This window comes from Crocodylus porosus, unplaced genomic scaffold (genome assembly GCF_001723895.1).
Source record: "Crocodylus porosus isolate Cpor-Errol unplaced genomic scaffold, CroPor_comp1, whole genome shotgun sequence".
Classification (NCBI taxonomy): domain Eukaryota; kingdom Metazoa; phylum Chordata; order Crocodylia; family Crocodylidae; genus Crocodylus; species Crocodylus porosus.
In genome coordinates this window covers 21,101,024-21,121,485 of record NW_017728907.1, presented here as the reverse complement: position 1 = coordinate 21,121,485, position 20,462 = coordinate 21,101,024, and the positions used below count along the sequence as shown (strand labels likewise).

Below are 20,462 nucleotides of genomic sequence, written 5' to 3'. Positions count from 1 at the left end.
TATTTAAGCCAGCTACCATACATTCCCAGTAATGAAATAATGAGTCTTCCTTTCTCCTGATTAGCTCCATCTGGTAGGGAAGGGTGAGTAAGTGAAACTGAGGAGAGGAAGGACACTCAAAAATGGCAATCACTATTAGGCGTGAATCATAGAATAAACCCAGGTCATGCTGCAGTGAGTACCCCAATAACTCATGATGTCTCCTGTTCAAGGCACTTTTGTTTCAAAGAGGCTGCTTGTTACCCTAAATGAATCCTTTCTGGGAAAATTGCAAGTGGGCAATTCTTTTGTGTGCAAGTCTGTGGTCTCATAAGATATTCCTCCAGGCTACAAGGAAAACTAGAAACAAAGGGAGATTCTTATAAAAATATGATAGTCTTAGCCTTCCTCTCAGTAAAAGAGTGAAGGAATACAAAGAGGAGGCCTCCATGTGGAATGCAGCACTTTTCTGCACATGGAAGTCAAAAAAGTTAGATGTTGGTGAAAGAACTGCATTCGAGCAGGCAAATCATTTAGCCAGATATTTAAACCTGGAAGTAAAAAAGCATAGGTGAATTGTAAGAGGCCACATCAGGGTACTTTTGAAAGTCTGGCCTTGAATGTCATTGGGATTTATTGCCTTCTAGGTTCACTGCAAGAACTCAGCTCTATGGATTGAGTACAACATGCCTGAATGAATATTAAAGACAGTGTTGGAGGAGCCAAGATTGTGACCTCATCAGTTTCTTAGCCAACAGACATGATATAAAATGAACTCCTGGCACCGTCTCCTTAAAAACAAATAACATGCTTTCTAAATCCCTTCCTGTATGCTTCTCCTCCCCCACAACTTCCCTAAGCAGGGGCAAGCCATTCCCAGCCTCTGAGAAATTTGGTCAGCTCACCTTCATCATCAGCACCACAGTATTCAAAGCTATCATGGCCATGATGGTGTATTCAAAGGAAGGGGAGACCACAAAGTGCCAGACACGGTACTGGAAGGTATGTCGGTTTTGAGGCATGTAGCGAGTGAGAGGTTTGGCACTGATGGCAAAGTCAATGCACGCCCTCTGGAAAAAAACAAAATCCATTAGCTTGGACTCAGCTTCTCTTCTTCCCCCTCGATGTCCTTGTGTTGACAGTTTGGTTGACGGTTTGGTGGACTGCAGAGAAACCAAGCAGAGGATCTGCCACGGGCACAATCTTCGTATCCTGTCTGGGGTTATGAAGTCTATTCTGGGTTTTAAACTACAGAAACAGTCCTACAGCGACTTGCTAAGTTAACTGAGCCAGACATAGGAAAGGACATGCTTCTGTAAGCAAAAGGTCTTTGTAAGATGAAGCTACATGTGGACATTAATGTAGTGAAACAGTGTAGGATGTTCATTGTACTGTACTGTAAACTGTTTTGCTGCATTCAGACTGAATATAAAAGAGTTAATGATAATGATATTACTACAATGATTTATATTTGTCTAATAATAATAATAACTATATCCTGAGCTAATGAACACATTGGTCCTCCAACTTTGGCATTTTTTTTTATACCTGGGTATGGTTATTGCCACAAACACAGGAAGTTTCTTCAAATTATCATCTGAAAATGCAAGCTCTTTGGCAGAAACTACACAGGAAGTCCTTTTTCTTACATGTTAATTTATCATACTGTCACTATATTATATCAATGGGTAATTGATCTATTTACTTCACTACATCTGTTGTGTAATGGAAAACAGTATTAGTTCAGCACGAATAAGCTATGGCTCACTATAACCAACAGAACAAGATAAAATGCAGACGAAGAAAATAATTTTCCATTTAAAACCAAGGGGCAAAACCTTGCTGGCTGTAAAGTGGGTGTGGGAGGAGTTATGGCTTCCTTGCTATTCCATCCCAGTAATGGTGTGGGCGATTCACAGCAGCCACAGATGGGACTTTTACAACAATGGCCCCCTTTAAAAATATCAGGGCAGCTTGGTGAACTGTTGGTGTGAGGGGGATCAGGACTGAATCAATAACAATGATCCAGGAATGACTGAAATATCTGAGGCTCCAGAAAATACCTTTTCTTATATACAACACATGCTATTTTCCTAAAATTCAGCTGCTGGAAATTTGGATAGGTTTTCCCTTTCCCTCATAGAGCACCTATGAGCAAGTCTATACAGTAAGAGCAGTTTCTGATGGGGATAGGAGGGAGTGAAAGTAGTGCTGCAGTGTTGCACTAGAGGCTCCCTAGCTGTTGGCCTTGGACTTTTTCTCTGCCCCTCACCCTCCCTCCACATCAGAGGTTCCTGCTGCAGAAGCAAGGAAAGATTGTTTTTTCTTCATGCAGCCTTTCAAAAACAAGGTGCATATCTTATTTGGGAGGCTATTGTACATGAAAAATAAGGTAGAGTGGGAAGGCACACACTGAACGGAGTGTAGTTCAGGCTGAAGTGAACGTTACTGAACTTTTACCCATTTTCTCATCATATGTCTTATTTAGCCTTAGAGCTGTGCTCTCTGTGGGCTGCATCTGAAACTGTCTTTCCATAGCAAAGGTAAAATGAAACCATCTTTCATTCCACCCTGTGCTCTCCTACTTTCCCCGTGCTATGCATTACCTCATTCTTCTCCAGACTGCATTCCTCCATCATTTTGTCTCCTTGCTCCTGGAATGTGATGATAATGAGAGCCACAAAGATGTTGACAAAGAAGAAAGGGAAGACCACAAAATACACCACATAAAAAATGGACATCTCCATGCGGTTACTGCGGCTGGGCCCCCGGTCCTCCTCGGTCACATCCACGGAATGCTGCAGCACCCTGGAGCATGGGGCAAAGAGAAGCCCAGCGGGTCACACACATGATGATGGCAGGCCCATTCCAGATGCCTCCCCAGACTGTCTTTTACTGGGAGAGCATCATGTACCTAACAGAACCCCTTTCCAATATCTACCTCCATCTAATCCTATAGTGCATACTTGTCACATTGATAAAACAAACCAAATCCTTGCTAGAATGCCAAGAACAAGCTCATAAGGGTTGCTGGGCTCACCATAGGAGGAGATATTTTCCCTCCTACATTACTACTTCCTGCATCCAAATGAAGATGCGCTGTGCTGGAGTTAAAGCATGTCACACATGCAAACGAGTGTCCCATAGCTCCCCAGTGTCACACATAAGGGCAAAGCCTGCCCAAGAGCTCCTCCAACATGGAGAGTGGAGTAACCAACAGAGCTCCAGGTGTTTCATGCTCAGAGATGGACTGGCCCAAAAGTCCCCTCAGGCCCACTCAGAAAGATGCACTGGCCCATAGTTAACTTTGCAGGAAAGGAGCAGATCTCACCACACCCACTGACTTGCCAAAGTTCTCTCACACTGATATCATTTCTCAACCTTTCTCCTTCCCCTCCTTTTCTGTCCCACAAGGAGAAACAGAGATATTAACTCCACCACATAGCTTTCTGAAAGGGGAAAATGTTAGGTTTCACTGTGAAACCTATGCTCATAGACACAGGCAAGCAAAGACAACCAAGTCTAATACTCACTGTGGCCACCCCTCTCCAGTGGAGACAGTGAAGAGTGTAAGTAAAGCCCAAATGATATTGTCATAGTGGAATTCATGGCGCTTCCATTCACGGCACTTCACTTCCATCTTGTTTTTCTCATGATCCACATAATTGCCTCTGTAAGGTGAGAAGAGAATCTCAGGACTTCTTTATGCTGTCAGCACTGAAGAGGTGGGCTTCATGCTTGGGGCAGTATGGAAGGAAAATTACTCTCTCCATGCAGGTATGGAAAGGTCTTAGTAAGGACAGAAAATGAAGGACATTGGAGATTGAGCAGGGTGAGGGAAGCAGAGAGGAGGGAAACAAAACAATAAAAAAGGAAGGTAACAGGATTGGAGAAAAATAGGGAAAACAAACAAGGAAAAACTTAAGAGATCTATGAAAGAGTAAAGGACAAAAGAGGGGAAGCTGGGGCGGGGGGAGGGGAGAAGGGTTGGGCTAGTAAAAGAGAATGGATTACAAGAGTTCGAAGCCCAAGTGGTCATTTCAGCAGCTGAAGCTATGGCTTCTTAGCCAGTCATGGGGCTAAATGGTAATGTTTTGTGCAGGGCAACAATTAGGAGCTGACTTCTCTTCCTCCACATTCTAATTGAAAAAAAACACTGAGGGAAGCACCAGGTGAAATGTGTTTTAACCTTCAGTTGAAGAGACCAGCTAAGGGGAGGCAGGGAGGCTCAGTGTTCATTTAAAGCTGGATTTCTTTGTACCGATCCCACTATGACATCTCCCAAGATGGCAAGGAGCAACCTCTCTGAAACACAGAGATTTCACCTCGGGAATGGAATGAGAGCAAGTGCTCTGTAAGGCCTCCTCTACATGAGTCTTCAAGCAACATTTTATAGGTTTGGTTGCTCAGGAAGTGAGGACTGTGTGTAACCCATGACCAAGGACTGAATTTAGAACCCAAACTGGACAGTAACCAGAGTTTTGAGGGGCTGGAGGGAGAGGGAAGAGTGAGAATCCTAGACTTCTCAGGTACTTTTGGTTCTTAGCACACTAGATGGGAATGGATGTCTTTGCCATGAAAGCAGACTAGTTCATATATGCTGCTTGGTGTACCTACATGCAGTCCTTCTCTGTGTCCTTAGAGCTGTCTGTACAATAGAAAAATTTCCCCTTGAAAAGCTGGACAGCGATGACAGCAAAGATGAACATGAAGAGCTTGTAAACAATGAGTATGTTGAAGACATTCTTCAAGGAAGTCACAACACAGTCAAAGACAGCCTGCAGGAGAAAGCAAAACCAAAGACGTGATTCCCTGACATGATTATGCTGGAAAACCAACATATTCTCGCTGAGTGTAGGACCAAAATTACCTAATGACAGGACGTTTTTCTCACTTGTAGTACAGAAAAAATGCCACCACCATACTTTGCTCTAGGCAGCATCAGCTATTTTATACATGACTGCAACATACCCCTCCAAAAAATCCTACCTAGGAGAGAACTGCGCCATCAGAAACAGAAGCAGTAGTGAATATTTATAGTACGCAGCATTCTTGGCAACTACAGCAGTGTATGAGAGACCTCAGTAACAGCTAATGACCACAGATTTGTTTAGCCTCACCTCAACTGGCAAGACTTCTCAGATAGAAGACTGGACATCTCTAATTAAAGTAACATCAGCACCTGACATTTTTTCATCCCTAGACCTCAAAACACATAACAAAGGAGGCAGCATCATTCGCCCTTTTTCACCAATGGGGAAACCTTGTCGCAGAGACGTAAATTGACTTGACCCTAGGTCAACTGGCAGGCCAGCAGCAAAATGGCATTTTTCTTTTAAAATAATCTCTAGAAAATAGTACTCTTACAGTATCTGATTCTTTTAGCAAGTTATACACATCAGTGCTTTTAGTTGCTTATAAATATACTGCTGGGCTGGGCTTGGCAGGGGCCTCAGGCTTGTTTTAATACCAGCTTTCATTTATGACATAGAATGTGAGAGGCTGCTACAACTGGAGTTGCCCTCTTGTTCTGTGTCTCTAGAGCATGGAGCATAGTATGGTCCTGGTGCCTGGCTGGGCTTTCAAGGGGCTGCAACAACACACACAAGACCACATGGACTCCTCTGAACACTGAACTACACTGAACCACTGAGAGCTCTGGTAGTCGGAGCTCCGTGTTGTCAATCACAGGTGGAGAACTGGCATCTGATTTTAAAGGCTTTACAAAGTTATTCCTGAAATGGGGTATTTTGTTTAACATTGAGTCCGTGTCCAGCAGACTCCACTGCATTTACTGACTTCATGTGGCATTCTGCACACCTAAGTCAGGCAGAACTATACAGACTGCAATAGGTACTCAGAACAGCTGTGGAGAAGCATCTATGCTGCCAACACTATCATCACAGAAAAGGGGATCAGTAGGTTTGTAAGCTGCCTCGGTGGGAAAGGAACAGATCTTTAGATCAATAGTTGAATTTTCTTCCAAAAAGCTTACCCCATTTCAGTATCCAGCATGTCGGGTTTATTTTGAGGTCACCCTAGTTTCAGTAGCAGATTAAATAATCCCTATATATTATGGGTGTCTAACTGGGGTTCTCAAACCCCAAGTTCAAATAAGCAAAGAAGCAGCCAAGCCTACTTTAACCAATTGGGTATCCAGAGATGAATTTTAAACAGCCTATTGGACTTAAGAGAGGTCATGTGTGAAAACTGGGCTTGCAAACAGCCTGTCAATTCACTGGTACAGTTTGCAGAATGCTTTGAGATGTTATGACAGGAACCCATACAAATACGTCTACTCTTTACCTAGTGCTAGCCATAGAGAACTTTATACCTCTGTGAATCAGTTAGTTTCGAAGGTGCTAGTCTGCCTTGCCGTCTGCACAGAGAACTAGTCTGTGCTCCAGGGCCAGGACCTCAAATGCCATGTGAAAGAAGGTAGAGGGGAGGAGGAAAATATCTCTTTTAAAAATGGGAACAACCTGTGATTTTAACTTTCTTGGGGCTCTGCCATAATGCCAACTATCCCTGGGAAAAATACAAATGGATGCAGAGAACTGCAAGCATTACCTTGAGTTTGGGCAATCGCTTAATAGTTTTCAGCGGCCTCAAGACCCGCAGTACACGGAGAGACTTAATAGTTTTGATATCCCGGCCCTTGTTGGTCCTACAGAGTTTGAGAGAAGCAGGCACATCCAAAAACAAAACAAAAAGATAATAAACTTCCAGAATTTGGGATGAGCTTAGTGCAGTTTTTCAACAGCTTTTGTTATTTGTCAATATGCATATACATGAGAAAAGTAGGGCTACATTCAAATGCAAATCTACTGGTGTCAGCTGTGTGTTACTTGCTGACATGACTCGTGGTATTTAACACGTACACCAACAACGTTAATGAATGAAAAACTAGGACACCTTGGATCAGATTTAGGTGGTCAGAGCATTAATTCCAACTCCAGGTTTAATGTAGTTTCCCTTTGCTGTGGAACAACTGCCCTAGCAAACCCTATTATTGTGACATAACAAGGTTAAAGCAGGTGATTCAACACTCCCTCTGAGTTGTGCCATCTGCTTCGAAGGCACTGTGCCACACAGAATTCCTGGGGCATCACTACCTCTTGCTGCCTGCCAGGTTTGAACAATCTGTTTTCCTACTGCAGACACACTCCTTGGTCTGTGCCATTTTTAAGTGGGACTAACAAAATGCCACCGACCTTGCAATTAAAAAAAAATGTTTCACTTGTAAGAATATTACCTATTTGTAATAACAACAATGCTCCGTGGTAGAAAAATGCAAATATTCAGCATGTTCCATCTACTGCACTAGCATTTATCTCTAATATCATCTCCCTCTGACCTTCAAAAAAATCTGATATTCATCTTAGAAAATTCTAGGCCATATCTTCAATTATTTCATGGTTGAAAAACCTCTGCTTGCTTGCTATTAAATGTGGCTGTAGCAAGCTGGGGTGTAGAACAGCTTTCATAATTACTCTGGAATGGTAATCTATAGCAGTTTTATACTATATTTTTTTTAAGGAAAAAAAAGGGGTCCTTGTTAAGGTAAGCCATGGTGAAATGCTGATAGCAACAGCAGGCTTTTAAAAATAAATGAATAAATAAGTAAAACCCAGGTGTAGCTAGCACAGTTCTGATCTTCAAATAATCAGAAATTTACTTTGTGCTAGCAAAATGTACAGGCTCTATGAAAAGAAATAGTACATTTTGTATCCATCTGGGATTTGGTGTACTTGAAAACCTCTAGCAAATAAACTTCTGACAAAGGATACTCCTAATTGCACTGCTCCTTTTGTAAGGGTTAATACAATAGAAAGCACAATGATAGACCTGACTGTAAATAGATGTAAACAAAAACACTAATTAAAACTCTTCAATCAGAGTACCACCCCCCACACACATTTAAAACAACTGAACAAACATTGGAATTAACCCACTTTGTGTTTCCTCCTGTTTCCTACATCAGTCTGGAAGCACATTCTCACATTAGGTATTTGCGAAGCAGATGCACAGGTAAACATGCCTGTCCAGATCCTCATCTGGCACAAATCGACAGAGGACAACAGAGCTATGATAAGTTTAGATCTTGGGAGGATCAGAACCATTTATTTTAATGCCTACAAGCAAGAGTGTCAGGACACCAGGGAATGGTCTTCTGTGCCTATTGCTGTACAGTGCTCTTTGCCTTACCCAGCAGCTGAAACCTCATTTGGATCCATCTGGGCAAAGGCAACTCAGCCCCAGACCAAGGCAAAGAACAGCATCAAGTAGCAGAGGTGGAAGCACAGGATGCATTCTCATTTAGCCCTATGTCAGGACAGAGAGAGGGTAGCCAAGGCACCTGTCTCTTCCCTTTGGTTACTTGCTAAGAATTTGCAATGGAAAAGAGAAAGAGTCTAGCTTGCTTCCTTCTTTGAAGGAGCAGAACAAAGGAATAGCTCATTACCAGATCTCCACTGCAGAAGAGGGCAAAGTACAAGGGAAAAGTTCAGCCTGCTAGGGCTGTGTGCCAAGCCTGAAACATGGGGCTGGTGTTAGGAATCTTCTTCCTCCATCTCTGTTGGGGTTAAGGAGAGGGGCAACTTGAGAGGGATTATAGCATCAGAGGAAAAATGTGTAATACTCTCTTTGGCTTTAACCCACAGCTAGGCAAGACTGTGCTTTCAGTTGGACTCCATATGAAGTTGTCTACTTTGTATGAAATGTAAGGGGTGATCAGACACAAGGAGCCTATGAAGGACCGTGTGAATTAAAACCATTAAGTTTCACATAGCTCTAACACACAAGCACACAATGGAGCTGACTGAACAGCACTCTGTCTTTAATGGGAGCTCTCTAGCACAGAGCACTTCATATTAACCACACAGTCCCCAGAGAACCTCTTGTAGATAAGTCACAGGGTGTTTCAGAAGCATTATGATTAGCAATTAAAGTGCCCTCTGGGAACAATGTTAAATCACTTTCCCCCACAGGAAAGGAATTAAAGTGTTTTTTTGAAGAACTTCGGGTTTCTTCTCTTTTTGGGGTTCCAATCTACACAAGTGGAGCTGTACAGGCTTAAACCAGCTGATGACTGGCCTATGATTTGCTGTTTACTTCCGCAACTTTATCTGACCAGCAGAATAACAAGATTTGGAATAGTTAGCCAATCAAGCCCGCTGGTTGGGTTAGCACTAGTTACTGAATAATGGGCAGAATGATAGTGCAAATAACCCTGACTTCCTCTTGCACCAAGGACATGGTATGCTTCATCAGTCTCCATCATGTTCTTAATCCAAAATGCATGCACACAGGCTTCTGTGTGGCCTTCTCTCAGTCTTGGAATAAGTGTTCCTCTCTTTCTTCTTGTAGTGGTCCTGCACATGTATCTGGTGATGTTGCATTTGAGATGCAAATAGTTGCAGGTGGCCGCATCCAGAGCAGGGGGCATGCAACTTTCATTGCTTAAAAGTCCCCTGCACGCACCAAGACCATTTTGAGGATGCACGCTAACAGGCGTTACCTGTCAGCCCCAAGTCTCACCATCTTTACCTTCTTAGTGTGTTGCAAAACCATCAACAGTCCACACAGGTGATAAAGACATGTGCAAGCAGGACATCAGCTGGGAATAAGAAAACTTCAGACAGACAGACAGACAGACAGACAAAGCAGCTTCCCCAACAGCCATTTTCCCTTGTTGGTACCCCAAAGAGAATCAAATGGTATAATTACCCCAAAGCATTCCTGTGGGTGATCCAGTCGGGCAGCCATAAAAGAAAACAAACAACAGGTGCAGAGAAAACAGAGAAGATAAGGAAATTCAAGAGAGCAAAGGAATAAAGGGATCAAGAGCTGCATCAGAGCAGAAATACAAGCCTCTCTCACAGCCTTGGCATTCTGATATTTCACGTCAGCACTACAAAGTCCAGCTCTGCTTGTGGCTTCCAATAACTCAACCTGGATGTAAAAGGCAGTTTTTATATCCATTGAACCAGAATCCCTTCCCAAGAACCACAGAGCCAGGCATTGCCCTCAACTCCCCAGAGAACCAGGAAAGACTAGTCTGGATTTTACCTGGTGTCCTCCCTTAACCCTTCATACTGATTCATGTATTATGAGTTCTGATGAGAAGTGGAAGCTGATTTGAAACTGTTGTAGTCGCTACTACAAAAGAAACTGCTGGATGATATCCTGGACTCAAGTGCTACTCCTTTCCCAACTGCAGAAAGCAGACAGAACAATGAATGACTCAAGTAGTTATCTCAGCTCAGTCTCTAAAGGAAATGTATATGGAATACCATGTAAAAATATTGAATGTTGTTCTTAGGAGTTCCCTGAAATTACATTCTCCCTTGAACCACCACTGTGTCTGGCTTCTTCTCTGTTGGTCTGAAGATTGTTCTTTCTGGTTTGCTCAGAAGATGTCTAATTATGCATTAACTCTGTAAAATCTGAACTTACTAGGTTCTTTGGGCCTCCTGGCCATCAGATGTACTTCAGAATCAGATTGGGTGGAATCTGGGTGGACTATAAGGCAGTTTGTGTTATGGTGCCCAACCTTAAATCTTCTCCACCTTCACGGTACTATTGGGAGGCATATTCTAGGGCCTCTACCTCTGAGATCCAGTTCTGGCTCAGATTTCAAGTCAGCTCAGTGCCAGGTCAATTTACCTGAACTCTCTGGCTCTGATGGAGGGTTCTGTTAGTTTCTAGTTACACATTTTATCTTCTAATTAAGCAGTCTCTCCATGGAGTACTGGTTTTCACAGCATTCTGAACCCGAGCCATACTCTACTTATGTGCTCTATTATGTGTAGATTTTTCATTACGTGGCTCATTTACCAAAGGAACTGAGTATCTCCCATGCCAACACCCCAGCAAAGGAGGGGGATATATCATCATTCCCATTTTACAGCTGGGAGAAATGGCAGAGAAGAAATGAATGAGTTGCCCAAGGTCATGCAGACAATCTGTGCCAGAACCAGGAACTGAACCCAGATCTCCAAAATCACAAACCAGTGCCTTCACAACAAGACCATCCCCTTTCTGTGGCAGTTTTAAGTGGCAGAGTTGCTGTGGCAGCTTCCTCTCTTGCTTCAGCTTTGGGAGGAGGTTCACAAATAGCCAGCTACCTTGAGTTTCATGTGGAGACATCTTGGGAAGGGGACTTGTCCATAGCCAGCAAAAGCAATAAGCTGCTACTGCTTTTTAAAAGGAATCTGCCTGGAAAACTCATAATCCATCTTAAAAATGTTGCTTCCTGCTACTAAATAAGCCTACATGGATACATCTGTAGATTTGTGACAGACAACTAAGTTTTCTACTGCCTCGCTGGGGCTTCCTGGTTGGGCTGGGATACCGATAAAAACATCTCTAGAGCTTGGCTATGAGTCTGTTGTCGGATGCCACTACATTTTTTTCCTACCAGGCAACTTCAGCAAGTACTGGAGAAGCTATTCTGTGTCATTGCCTCTGAATTAGACCATTATAATTTTTTGTGACCTTACAAAAATGCTGCAAAGATTCCAGCATGTACAAAACCCAAGGGTTGCTAGAATTTTTGCACACAGCATCACTGGCAAGTCAAACACCTCCTCTGGGGAGTACCAACAGCTGCCTGTCAAACAGCAAGCTGATGTGAAACTCACTTTGATGATTTATGCAGTGGTGGATTGCCTGAGAGCTCTCTGAACATATCGGAGCCTCCATCCCTGCTTGAGCCAAGTCCCTGCTAGATGTCTACTGATATCTCAGCACTGTTGTGAAATAGGTCACCATCTAATGAAGCAGCACACCGGGTTTTTTTTAAACCATTCTGCAGTAGAAATGCCGGTTCCCATCCCAGTCATTTTCCAGACTCCTGAGCTAACAGAATGATTTAGAGATAGATAGAAAAGTGATCTTTCAATGCTGTAATTCCATCAGTGAGGATACAATAGAGACTTTGTTTTGACCTAGGCAGACAAGGTTCTTTGGGTAGATGGGATATCTTTTATTAGACCAACTAAATAGTTGAAAAAATTGTTCTTTGAAAGCTTTCAGGCACAAACACCCTTCTTCAGGCATAGGGAGAGTCTATTTTGACCTGGCTCTGCATGGGTTTACTATAAATTGGTTTGTTTGCCTAACTAAGGCCATATGTGACTGCTTTGTCAAGGAGAAGCTCAGGCCTGGAATGGCAGAGTGCAGCGTGAGCGACGTCTGGGGTGTAATACGAGATAAACAACGTAGCAGCAGGAGTAACAGGGCAAGACTAAGACTAAGGTACTTTAACAGGCCTGTGTGGCAATATTTGCTCTGCACCTACCTATACTCTCCCTCACATTGGTTCACGCCTTTAATGTAAACTAAAGTCACACGCATCTCAAAAAACATGACAAATGCTACATTAATGCAATTCCCAAACTGCTGCTAGACACATCATAGGTCATTGATATGCTGGGAGCGAGGATGCTGTTTGCTCACAACAGTAGCAAGAGAAATGCCAGATCTTCTGGACTGAGAGACCCGATACTGCCTTAGCCAACCTGCACCCATATATATTGACAAGACTGATACGACAATGGACCAAGCTCCCTGCTCTCAAGGGGAAGGGGAACTCAATGTTTTATGTTGCAAATGTGTAGAAAATAGCTATCACACTTACTGACAAAGATGTAAAACTGCAAAAAATGTTTTAAAAATTGTGCTATTCTCAATAATACCTAATAAAAGAGTATCATAAGAGACAAAAACAAGCATCTTGCTTACTTGGTGGTCTCCTGATTTTGCCTAGCTTACGCTGAAATTGTTTGGAGGTGGGTGATTTTATGTTGAGATGTTAAGTTAGGCTGAATTTGCATAACCATGGTAGCTTTGCAGGCACAGAAACACAAATAATGTGACTATAAGAACGATGATGCATGTTTGCATTGGAGATGCAGCATATTCTTGGGAAACAATGTGAAGTAGCAGGACACAGGGCTTCACAGATATGGGTTTGCCTGGATTCCTTTTTAATACCAACCTGCCTGGGGTTATTTCTTTGAAATTCTCAGAAGAACTCACAGGGACTATGTGGCTGTTTTATCACAACAGACAGCCATTAAACCGTAAGACAGTGTGCTGTGCATATCAAAGCACTAATACTTCCAACATCTGACCTCATATCATAGATTATAGAATCATAGAAAATTAAGGTTGAAAGGGACCTCAGAAGGTCATCTAGTCCAACCCCCTGCTCAAAGCTGGACCATCTCCAACTATATCATCCCAGCTAAGGCTTTTTCTAGCCAAGTCTTAAAAACCTCCAAGAATGGAGATTCCACCACCTCTCTGGGTAACCTGTTCCAGTGTTTTACTACCCGCCTAGTGAGAAAATTCTTCTTAATATCTAACCTAAACTTCTCTTGCTGCAACTTGGGACTGGCTCCTTGTTCTGTCATCTGCCACCCCTGAGAATAGTCTAGCTCCATCCTCTTTTGAACCCCACTTCAGCTAGCTGAAGGCTGCTATTAAATCCCCCCTCAGTCTTCTCTTCTCTAGACTAAACAAGCCCAGTCCCCTCAGCCTGTCCTCATAAGTCATGTACTCCGGCCCCTCACCATTTTTGTTCCCCTACACTGGACTCTCTCCAATTTGTCCACATCCTTCCTGTAGTGGGGGGCCCAAAACTGAACGCAGTTCTCCAGATGTGACTTCATCAGTGCTGAATAGAGTGCCGAATAGAGGGAAATAATCACCTCCTTTGACCTACTGGCAACACACCTACCACTGCAGCACAGGATGCTGTTAGCCTTCTTGACAACAAGGGCATACTGCTCACTCATATTCAGCGTATTGTCCACTGTAACCCCCAGGTCCTTTTCTATAGAGCTGCTGCCCACCCAGCCTGTACTGGTGCACGGGACTGTTCCATCTCAAGTGCAGGACTTTGCACTTGTCCTTGTTGAATCTTATGAGATTCCTTTTGGCCCAATCCTCCAATTCATTTAGGTCACTCTGAACCCTAGCCCTACCCTCCATCATCTCCCCCCAGCTCGGTCTCATCTGCAAACTTGTTGAGGGTCACTTTAAGCCATCTTCCAGGTCATTGATGAAGACATTGAACAAAACCAGCCCCAGGACTGACCCCTGGGACACTTCACTCGATACTGGCTGCCAACTAGACATCGAGCCACTGATTACCACTCTGTAATCCCAATGCTCCAGCCAGTTTTCTATCCACCTAACAGTCCATTCAACAAATCCATACTTCCTTAGCTTGCCTGGGAGAATGTTGTAGGAGACGTTATCAAAAGCCTTGCTAAAATCAAGGTACACTGCATCCATCAGTCTCCCTGCATCCACAAAGCCAGTTACCTCGTCATAGAAGGCAATCAGTTTGGTCAGGCATGACTTGCCCCTGGTGAATCCGTACTGATTGATACTAATCACTAGGGCTGTGCAAAGCTTCAGCCGCTGATTCAATTTGGCGGAGAATTGGCCCAATTCTGCCTCTGAATATCTAAATCCAAACTGAATCAGGAGACTCTTTAATCTCTCTGAATTGAATCAGAACCCTTCGAACCAATTCAGAGAAATTCAACGATTTGGACATAGACACAGCTTTAAATGTTTTTTCTATACACCTCAAGGTACCAGGCAGCTCATGAATGCTGAGATGCTGGGGTGGATGGAGCATCCTGCAGTGGGGTCCCCAGCATGCTTGGTGATGGACCCAGAAGTGGACCAGAAACATTTCCGGTCCACTGCGAGTGCACGGGGGACCCCACCGGTGGCTCGGCAATTGGTGCCTCCTGGGTCTGGGGGAGCACCTGGGGTACCCCTGTGGCTGATCTCTGAGCTGAAGTCTGAGTGAGTTGAAGTCTGCTTTTCCAAAGTCCAGGACCCTTACTCTGCTGCTCCCCATCCTTCCTTTTCTCAAGAACCACAGGAACCCTTCTACCAGACCACACCAATACATACTCTTTTAAGGTTACTCTCTCCATGAGAACCTTCCAAATTCTCTCAGCCACATAACTTATTCAAGGACTCCATGACATTGAGATTGATAAGCACTGTAGGACTGATATCACCTACACACTTGATGTTGTCAACCACCACAAAGTGGTGTGCAGCAACATGGTAGACCCACCCCTCCTCTACAGACAGCATGTCAGCAACCCACCTCAATGTGCAAATACCCAGAAGGTCCAAGGCTGTGTATCATTTTTTTGCTTACTCAAAAAAAACTGAAGCAGAGAAAGGAAAGGGGCATGCAGCACCTGTAAAATAAACAAAGTCCATACAAAGAAGATCATCCAGGGAAAAAAAAGAATACAGTATCCCCTTGGAGGAGATTTTCCTTAAAACCACAAGGGAGCAAGGTCAGCAGCAGGGACATTTATAGTTGGTGAATGGTCTGCATTTCCATGGGAACCAGAGGATAGTACTGGAGGGCACCAATGCATGGCAGGGCCCACTGCCAGAACATAAAACTCAGCTGACCAGGACAGGAGGGTGACATGCAACTTGAAGAAATATATGTTCTTATATATGCATTATAATGTAAAAGCCAAATGGAAATCACCAAAGTTTAGTCATCATTACACTGAGGACGTTCTTGTTTTCATTTCCCATCAGAACATTAGATCATAGCCCCCACCTTCCCAAATAAAAAAAGACAGACAGCTGCCACAGACTAGGGGGAAAAGTTTCAAGTTTGCATTATAAAGAGCTCTTGTACATAATGTAAGCAGTTATATATATAAAAATCTAGAGCTACTACATAATAAGGCAACATGTATGTTTGTTACAAACATTCAGGAAGGCACATGGGCTTTCTCTGTGTGGGGTTTTTAAGTCTCTAAATCAACGGACAGAAAATTTCTCATTGAGAATTCAGCTGCCCCACAGTACCAAAATACATATTCTTCCTCCTGGTAATGCCTGTATATGTAAAGGGGCCAGTTGCTAGTCAGCAAGGAAATGATGGGTATGTAAATCACTGCAGCAGATACTGGGCATCCTCTGGGTTGGTGGAAAGCAACGGGCATGCTGGTAGCAGTGTCAGACTGACTGCTCTGGAGAATGAAATTCTGTTTAGTCCTAGGACAATTGTGGCCCAGCCAGCAACAATGCCAGCTTACATGTACTGCCCTGACAGTGCGCCTCTACACTGATCTAGAGAGACCACCTTTCAGGGCAAGAGAGCAGTTCAATCACCATAAGCCAACTCTTCCTTTTGAAATTGGCAACTTGCAGTCCATTAAGTGCCAACTCTGGCAGTGCTTGTTATGATATGGACACTTGCCCACTAGGAAGTGGGCCACTTACATCACATAAGACCACAAAGAGCTGTCATATGAAAAGAACTGTCCGTTCCTGTTAGCCTGGGTTGAATTTGAAGGGCACTCTAAGACAGAAAGACTGTAGTGTGCTTTGCCATTCAGCTGGCAGTTCCAGAATGATGTAAGATGCCAAAACCACAGCCTAAAAAATTCTCAAATGGGGATAGATTCAAACTTCATTGTGAATGAGAAACTAGAAGGTCTACCCTTTGTTCCCAGCTGGTGCAGTGCCTAGACAGCATCCTGTAGACATGGCTGAGTCTCTTAATCACTTGGAGTATAACTAAGGAGTAAGAATTCTGTGACTACCAGCAGACTGCCTGCATGGGCACCTGGCAGCATTTCCACAAAACTGCACCAAGACAGGTACAAGACAGGGATTTGATTGATCTCAAATCCCCTCCTCACTACCTAGTTGAGTTGTAAGGTCTGTGATCTCACTTGGCCAGATGCTTAGCAAGCTGAATTCTCTAGTGCTCTCCATGAAGAAAGAGCGGTTGCCAAATACATCAGAGAGTGAGTGAACAAGAAAGTGAGGGAGAGAGAACAAGAGCAAGTGAATGAACAAGTGAGGGTGCTAGTGGGTGAGAGACATTGAGTGGGAGAGCAGAGAAGAATGAGTAGATATATGTTCAGGTGTGAGGGAGAAGTGATGCATAGAAAGGTGAGCAATGGATTACAGGGTATAATCCATCAAGTGACATTGGGCCTCAGGACATCAAAGCTCCCTGAGACCCCTGCACAGTACCTGAGCTGCAGACAAACACAGGCCTTCAGTCTCCATGGATGTCAGTCCCTCCCCTTCCATCAACACTAAAGCCATCATCACGAGTTTCAAAGGCACAAAGAAAGAATGATAACATGACAAACCCATGACATTTTGGAACACGAGACTCTGTTCTCTGCTTCTTCCCTTCTCAGATGGTTCACATGTGCCAAGCAGTCACAAGTAAGTAGAATTATTGCCCTGCCACAGCCTCCTCTGTTCTTATACCATGCCCATCACCATAGTACCTGAATACCTGTATCCCTCCCCCATCCCTTCTATGGGAGTATGGGACAGCCCCTCACTGAGGCAACACTACACTTTCTGATCAATACAGGAGTAGGAGGGAGGGGGTAAAAAATGAATCATAACTGCCTCATAGATAGTATCCTCAGACAAAAGGAAAAAGCAGACCCCCATAGGCTGGCCACAGTACAACGAGCTAGCTCACTGCTGTTCTGAACCCCATCACCTGCACACAGAAGAAGTGGGGTAGAGACATCCTGGTGTTTGACTGCCAAATGGGGGAAAACACAAGGGGTATTTTTGTGCCAGTGCCCTTTGGAAACAACTTTCCTCACAACCCCCTAGTCTGAAAGTTGAGGAAGATCCAGCATGGTAGGCATCTCCCCCAGCTCCTGCTATGTAGAAAATGCCCATGCTAGGCTTTAAAGTTAAACCATTCCTCTCTTTTATCCTAGTCTAAGGTTGGACAGAAGGATTAGTGGGGGCCATAAGACTATGCCTTCTAATGGGACTGCTGACTGAGGCAACACCAAGTTGCAGCAAAACTTTCTGCCCCTTGGGATGAGCCATCACTGCAGCCTAATGCACGAATGCTCTTGATGTCATCATCAGTACAACAGGGGCCAGAGAAGGGCAGGAGCCAAAGGATTATATCAGCCACCGCTGTGGAGTTTTAATGAAGACAACAGGCCTGCAGCATACCCCAGACCCTCAGGATATCCTCAGGGAAATACACCCCTCTTGGAGGAGTGTGAGAGTAATTGGTCAGTTGATGTCAGTTCTGCTGCTGAGTCAGTGTTTACCGGCCAGTCTCAGCTCTGGCTTATACACTGAGAATATTGGTAAGTGTTGCTGGCATCACTTCTGTCCATTCGTTGTATAAATAGTAGGAAACTACTTAATTCTTACCCCACCCTGCTCCCCGCTCATCTTGGTCCAGTGTCTCCACCAACAGTTCTCCTATACTTAAATAGCACAGTCACTTTCCTTTCCTTCCCAACTGTCCAGTTCTCACCAGTTAAATGTTTGGAAACATGGAGGAGCAAGTCTGACAGTGTCTAGATACTGGCTTGGCCTAGAGGTAGCCAGCAGATCTGTTTCTAGGTGCTCAGAGCTGTGTTGGTAAGACTCTGGAGCATGATCATGAACTACCAAGGGGAGCAGGAGATATTCAGAGTGTGAAGAGTAAAGAATGAGAGGGTTCCAAAGAAAACTGGGTTCTGAAAGTCATAGCTCATGGGTGCCTCTCACCACCAACATAACCTTGCCCTGTCTCAAGCAGCTCTGTATGTGCCCTTGGGAAGGCAAAGTAAAAACAGAAAGTAGTCACTTACGCCAAGGCGAAAGCCACCAAAGCCCCCACCACCACGATGAAGTCCAGGATGTTCCAGAGGTCTCGGAAATAGGAGCCATCCTGCAGGATCAAGCCCTGATCTATCATCTGCAAGTAAGAGGTTATAACACAGACAGTGAATGACTCAAGTAGAAACAGTTCCCCCTCCAGGGCTTGGTTGGCAGATGTGCTCAGGATTTGTCTGTCCCTGGAGTATGGGTGACCAAACCCTGGGCTCAACAAACTGAAAATGTCAAGGGACTGCCATGGAGACGAGCACTCTTAGGTCTGCTTAAGTGCCTGGAGCTAGGTACCTGCATAAGTGACCAACAGTCCAAGTGATATCAAAGTGAGCCACATAATTTCAATGACTATTGCTCTCAATGGGAGCTCAGCACACCTGAAAGTCAGGCTTATTTGGTTGTTTGAGTGTGGATCAAGCTGCCTAATTTTAGGCACCTGAGTGGGAAAGACGCGGCCCTTCTAGCTTAAGCAATGTCTCATGGACCAAGCTCAGAATTTTAGAGGTGGCGGGTACTGCTAGGATACAACTGTGCTGGGGGAGGAGGGGAGAGTGAAGGAGGTTCCATAAAAAGGGCTCTTTAAATCCAAATTTAAGACAAAACTAAAATCAAGCTGCTATGTCACATTTTGTTCCACGAGATGCTTAAAACATTCTCCACCCACAAGGAGGAAGTTGCAGCACTTGTCACTGTCAATTGAAACTTTGCCAACAACTCTATTCCCCATTTCACCTAATCTTTCCAAGCTCACTCAGGGCATGTTCTATACCAGCATCCCTCCCAGCCCTGGGTTCACAGGCCAACCAAATAAGTCCCACCCATTTGCTCCCACTCGGGTCCACCAGAGAATAGTCATTAGGCAGAGCATGTGGCTTATAAGTGGTCCTATGTGGCTGGGACAGGCCTCAGAGTCCCTCCAGCCCTGACCTCAGGCAGTCTCAAGACAAGTTTTTTGTGCTCCTGAGTAGAAATGAATGTGCAGGGTTTATTTTGCTAGTGATGGCCCCAAGCTTGCTTAGAGCAAAGCTGTGCTTTTTGAGAATGTCCCCTCTCCTCTTTCTTTCAAAGGCACTACACACCCTGGAGTTCAACACCCTATCAAGTGATAAAGCAAGCCCAGGAGTGGATGCTGTTGGCACTTTCTTTCTGGCACATTCATTCTACCGAACTAATTGAACAGCTGGAACAATGGCCAGTGGGACAATCAGAGTAGATTCTTCACTAACCAGCAGGAAGAAGCACTGTGGAAAAAGCTTTAAAAATGGCCTTTTCACTTGTAACCCATTGGGAAAGCACTGTACACTGTTTGCCGCCTTCTCTCCACCCTCCACTACTGCACACAAACATATACATGCACAAGCCTACAGGAATCCCATGAAGGGAGTTTCTTACCTTTATAACCATCTCAAAGGTGAAGACACCAGTGAAAACATAGTCAAAATACCTCAGGACCTGCACAAAAGAAGCAGAAGAAAAGGGCTTTATCTAATGTGTCCAACTGGTGTCTGCTCACACACTTGCATGCATGATGTTGGGGTCACTCACCCAGACAAACTCCCTGTTAAAAGCTCACACTAACTCTTACTATACAAAAGCCCAGATTAAGGGCCCAATTCTCATTGTGGAACTAAGCTAGGAAAGATCCTATTATGAATAGCTCTTGGACAACCAGAGGCTCAGTACACTGAGGATCTGGAAGAGCTATAGGCCCCTCTACAGAGATTTCATAGACATTAGGGCTGGAAGGGACCTCGGGAGATCATTGAGTCCAGCCCCCTGCCCAAAGGGCAGGAAGTCAGCTGGGGTCA

At 44.2% G+C, this 20,462-nt stretch overlaps 1 protein-coding gene across 3 annotated transcripts in view; it reads right to left on the bottom strand.

The window, feature by feature from the left end:
• Positions 1-20,462, bottom strand: part of CACNA1E (calcium voltage-gated channel subunit alpha1 E) — a 229,610-nt gene that overhangs the window by 51,359 nt on the left and 157,789 nt on the right. For all 3 annotated transcript variants that reach the window (XM_019530950.1, XM_019530951.1, XM_019530952.1), the window contains 8 exons: positions 20,047-20,106; positions 18,633-18,739; positions 9,709-9,720; positions 6,550-6,646; positions 4,597-4,757; positions 3,513-3,650; positions 2,586-2,787; positions 885-1,049 (listed from right to left, as the gene is read on the bottom strand). In XM_019530950.1, the coding sequence (XP_019386495.1) occupies positions 885-1,049; positions 2,586-2,787; positions 3,513-3,650; positions 4,597-4,757; positions 6,550-6,646; positions 9,709-9,720; positions 18,633-18,739; positions 20,047-20,106 (942 nt within the window). The remainder of the gene's footprint in view (positions 1-884; positions 1,050-2,585; positions 2,788-3,512; positions 3,651-4,596; positions 4,758-6,549; positions 6,647-9,708; positions 9,721-18,632; positions 18,740-20,046; positions 20,107-20,462) is intronic.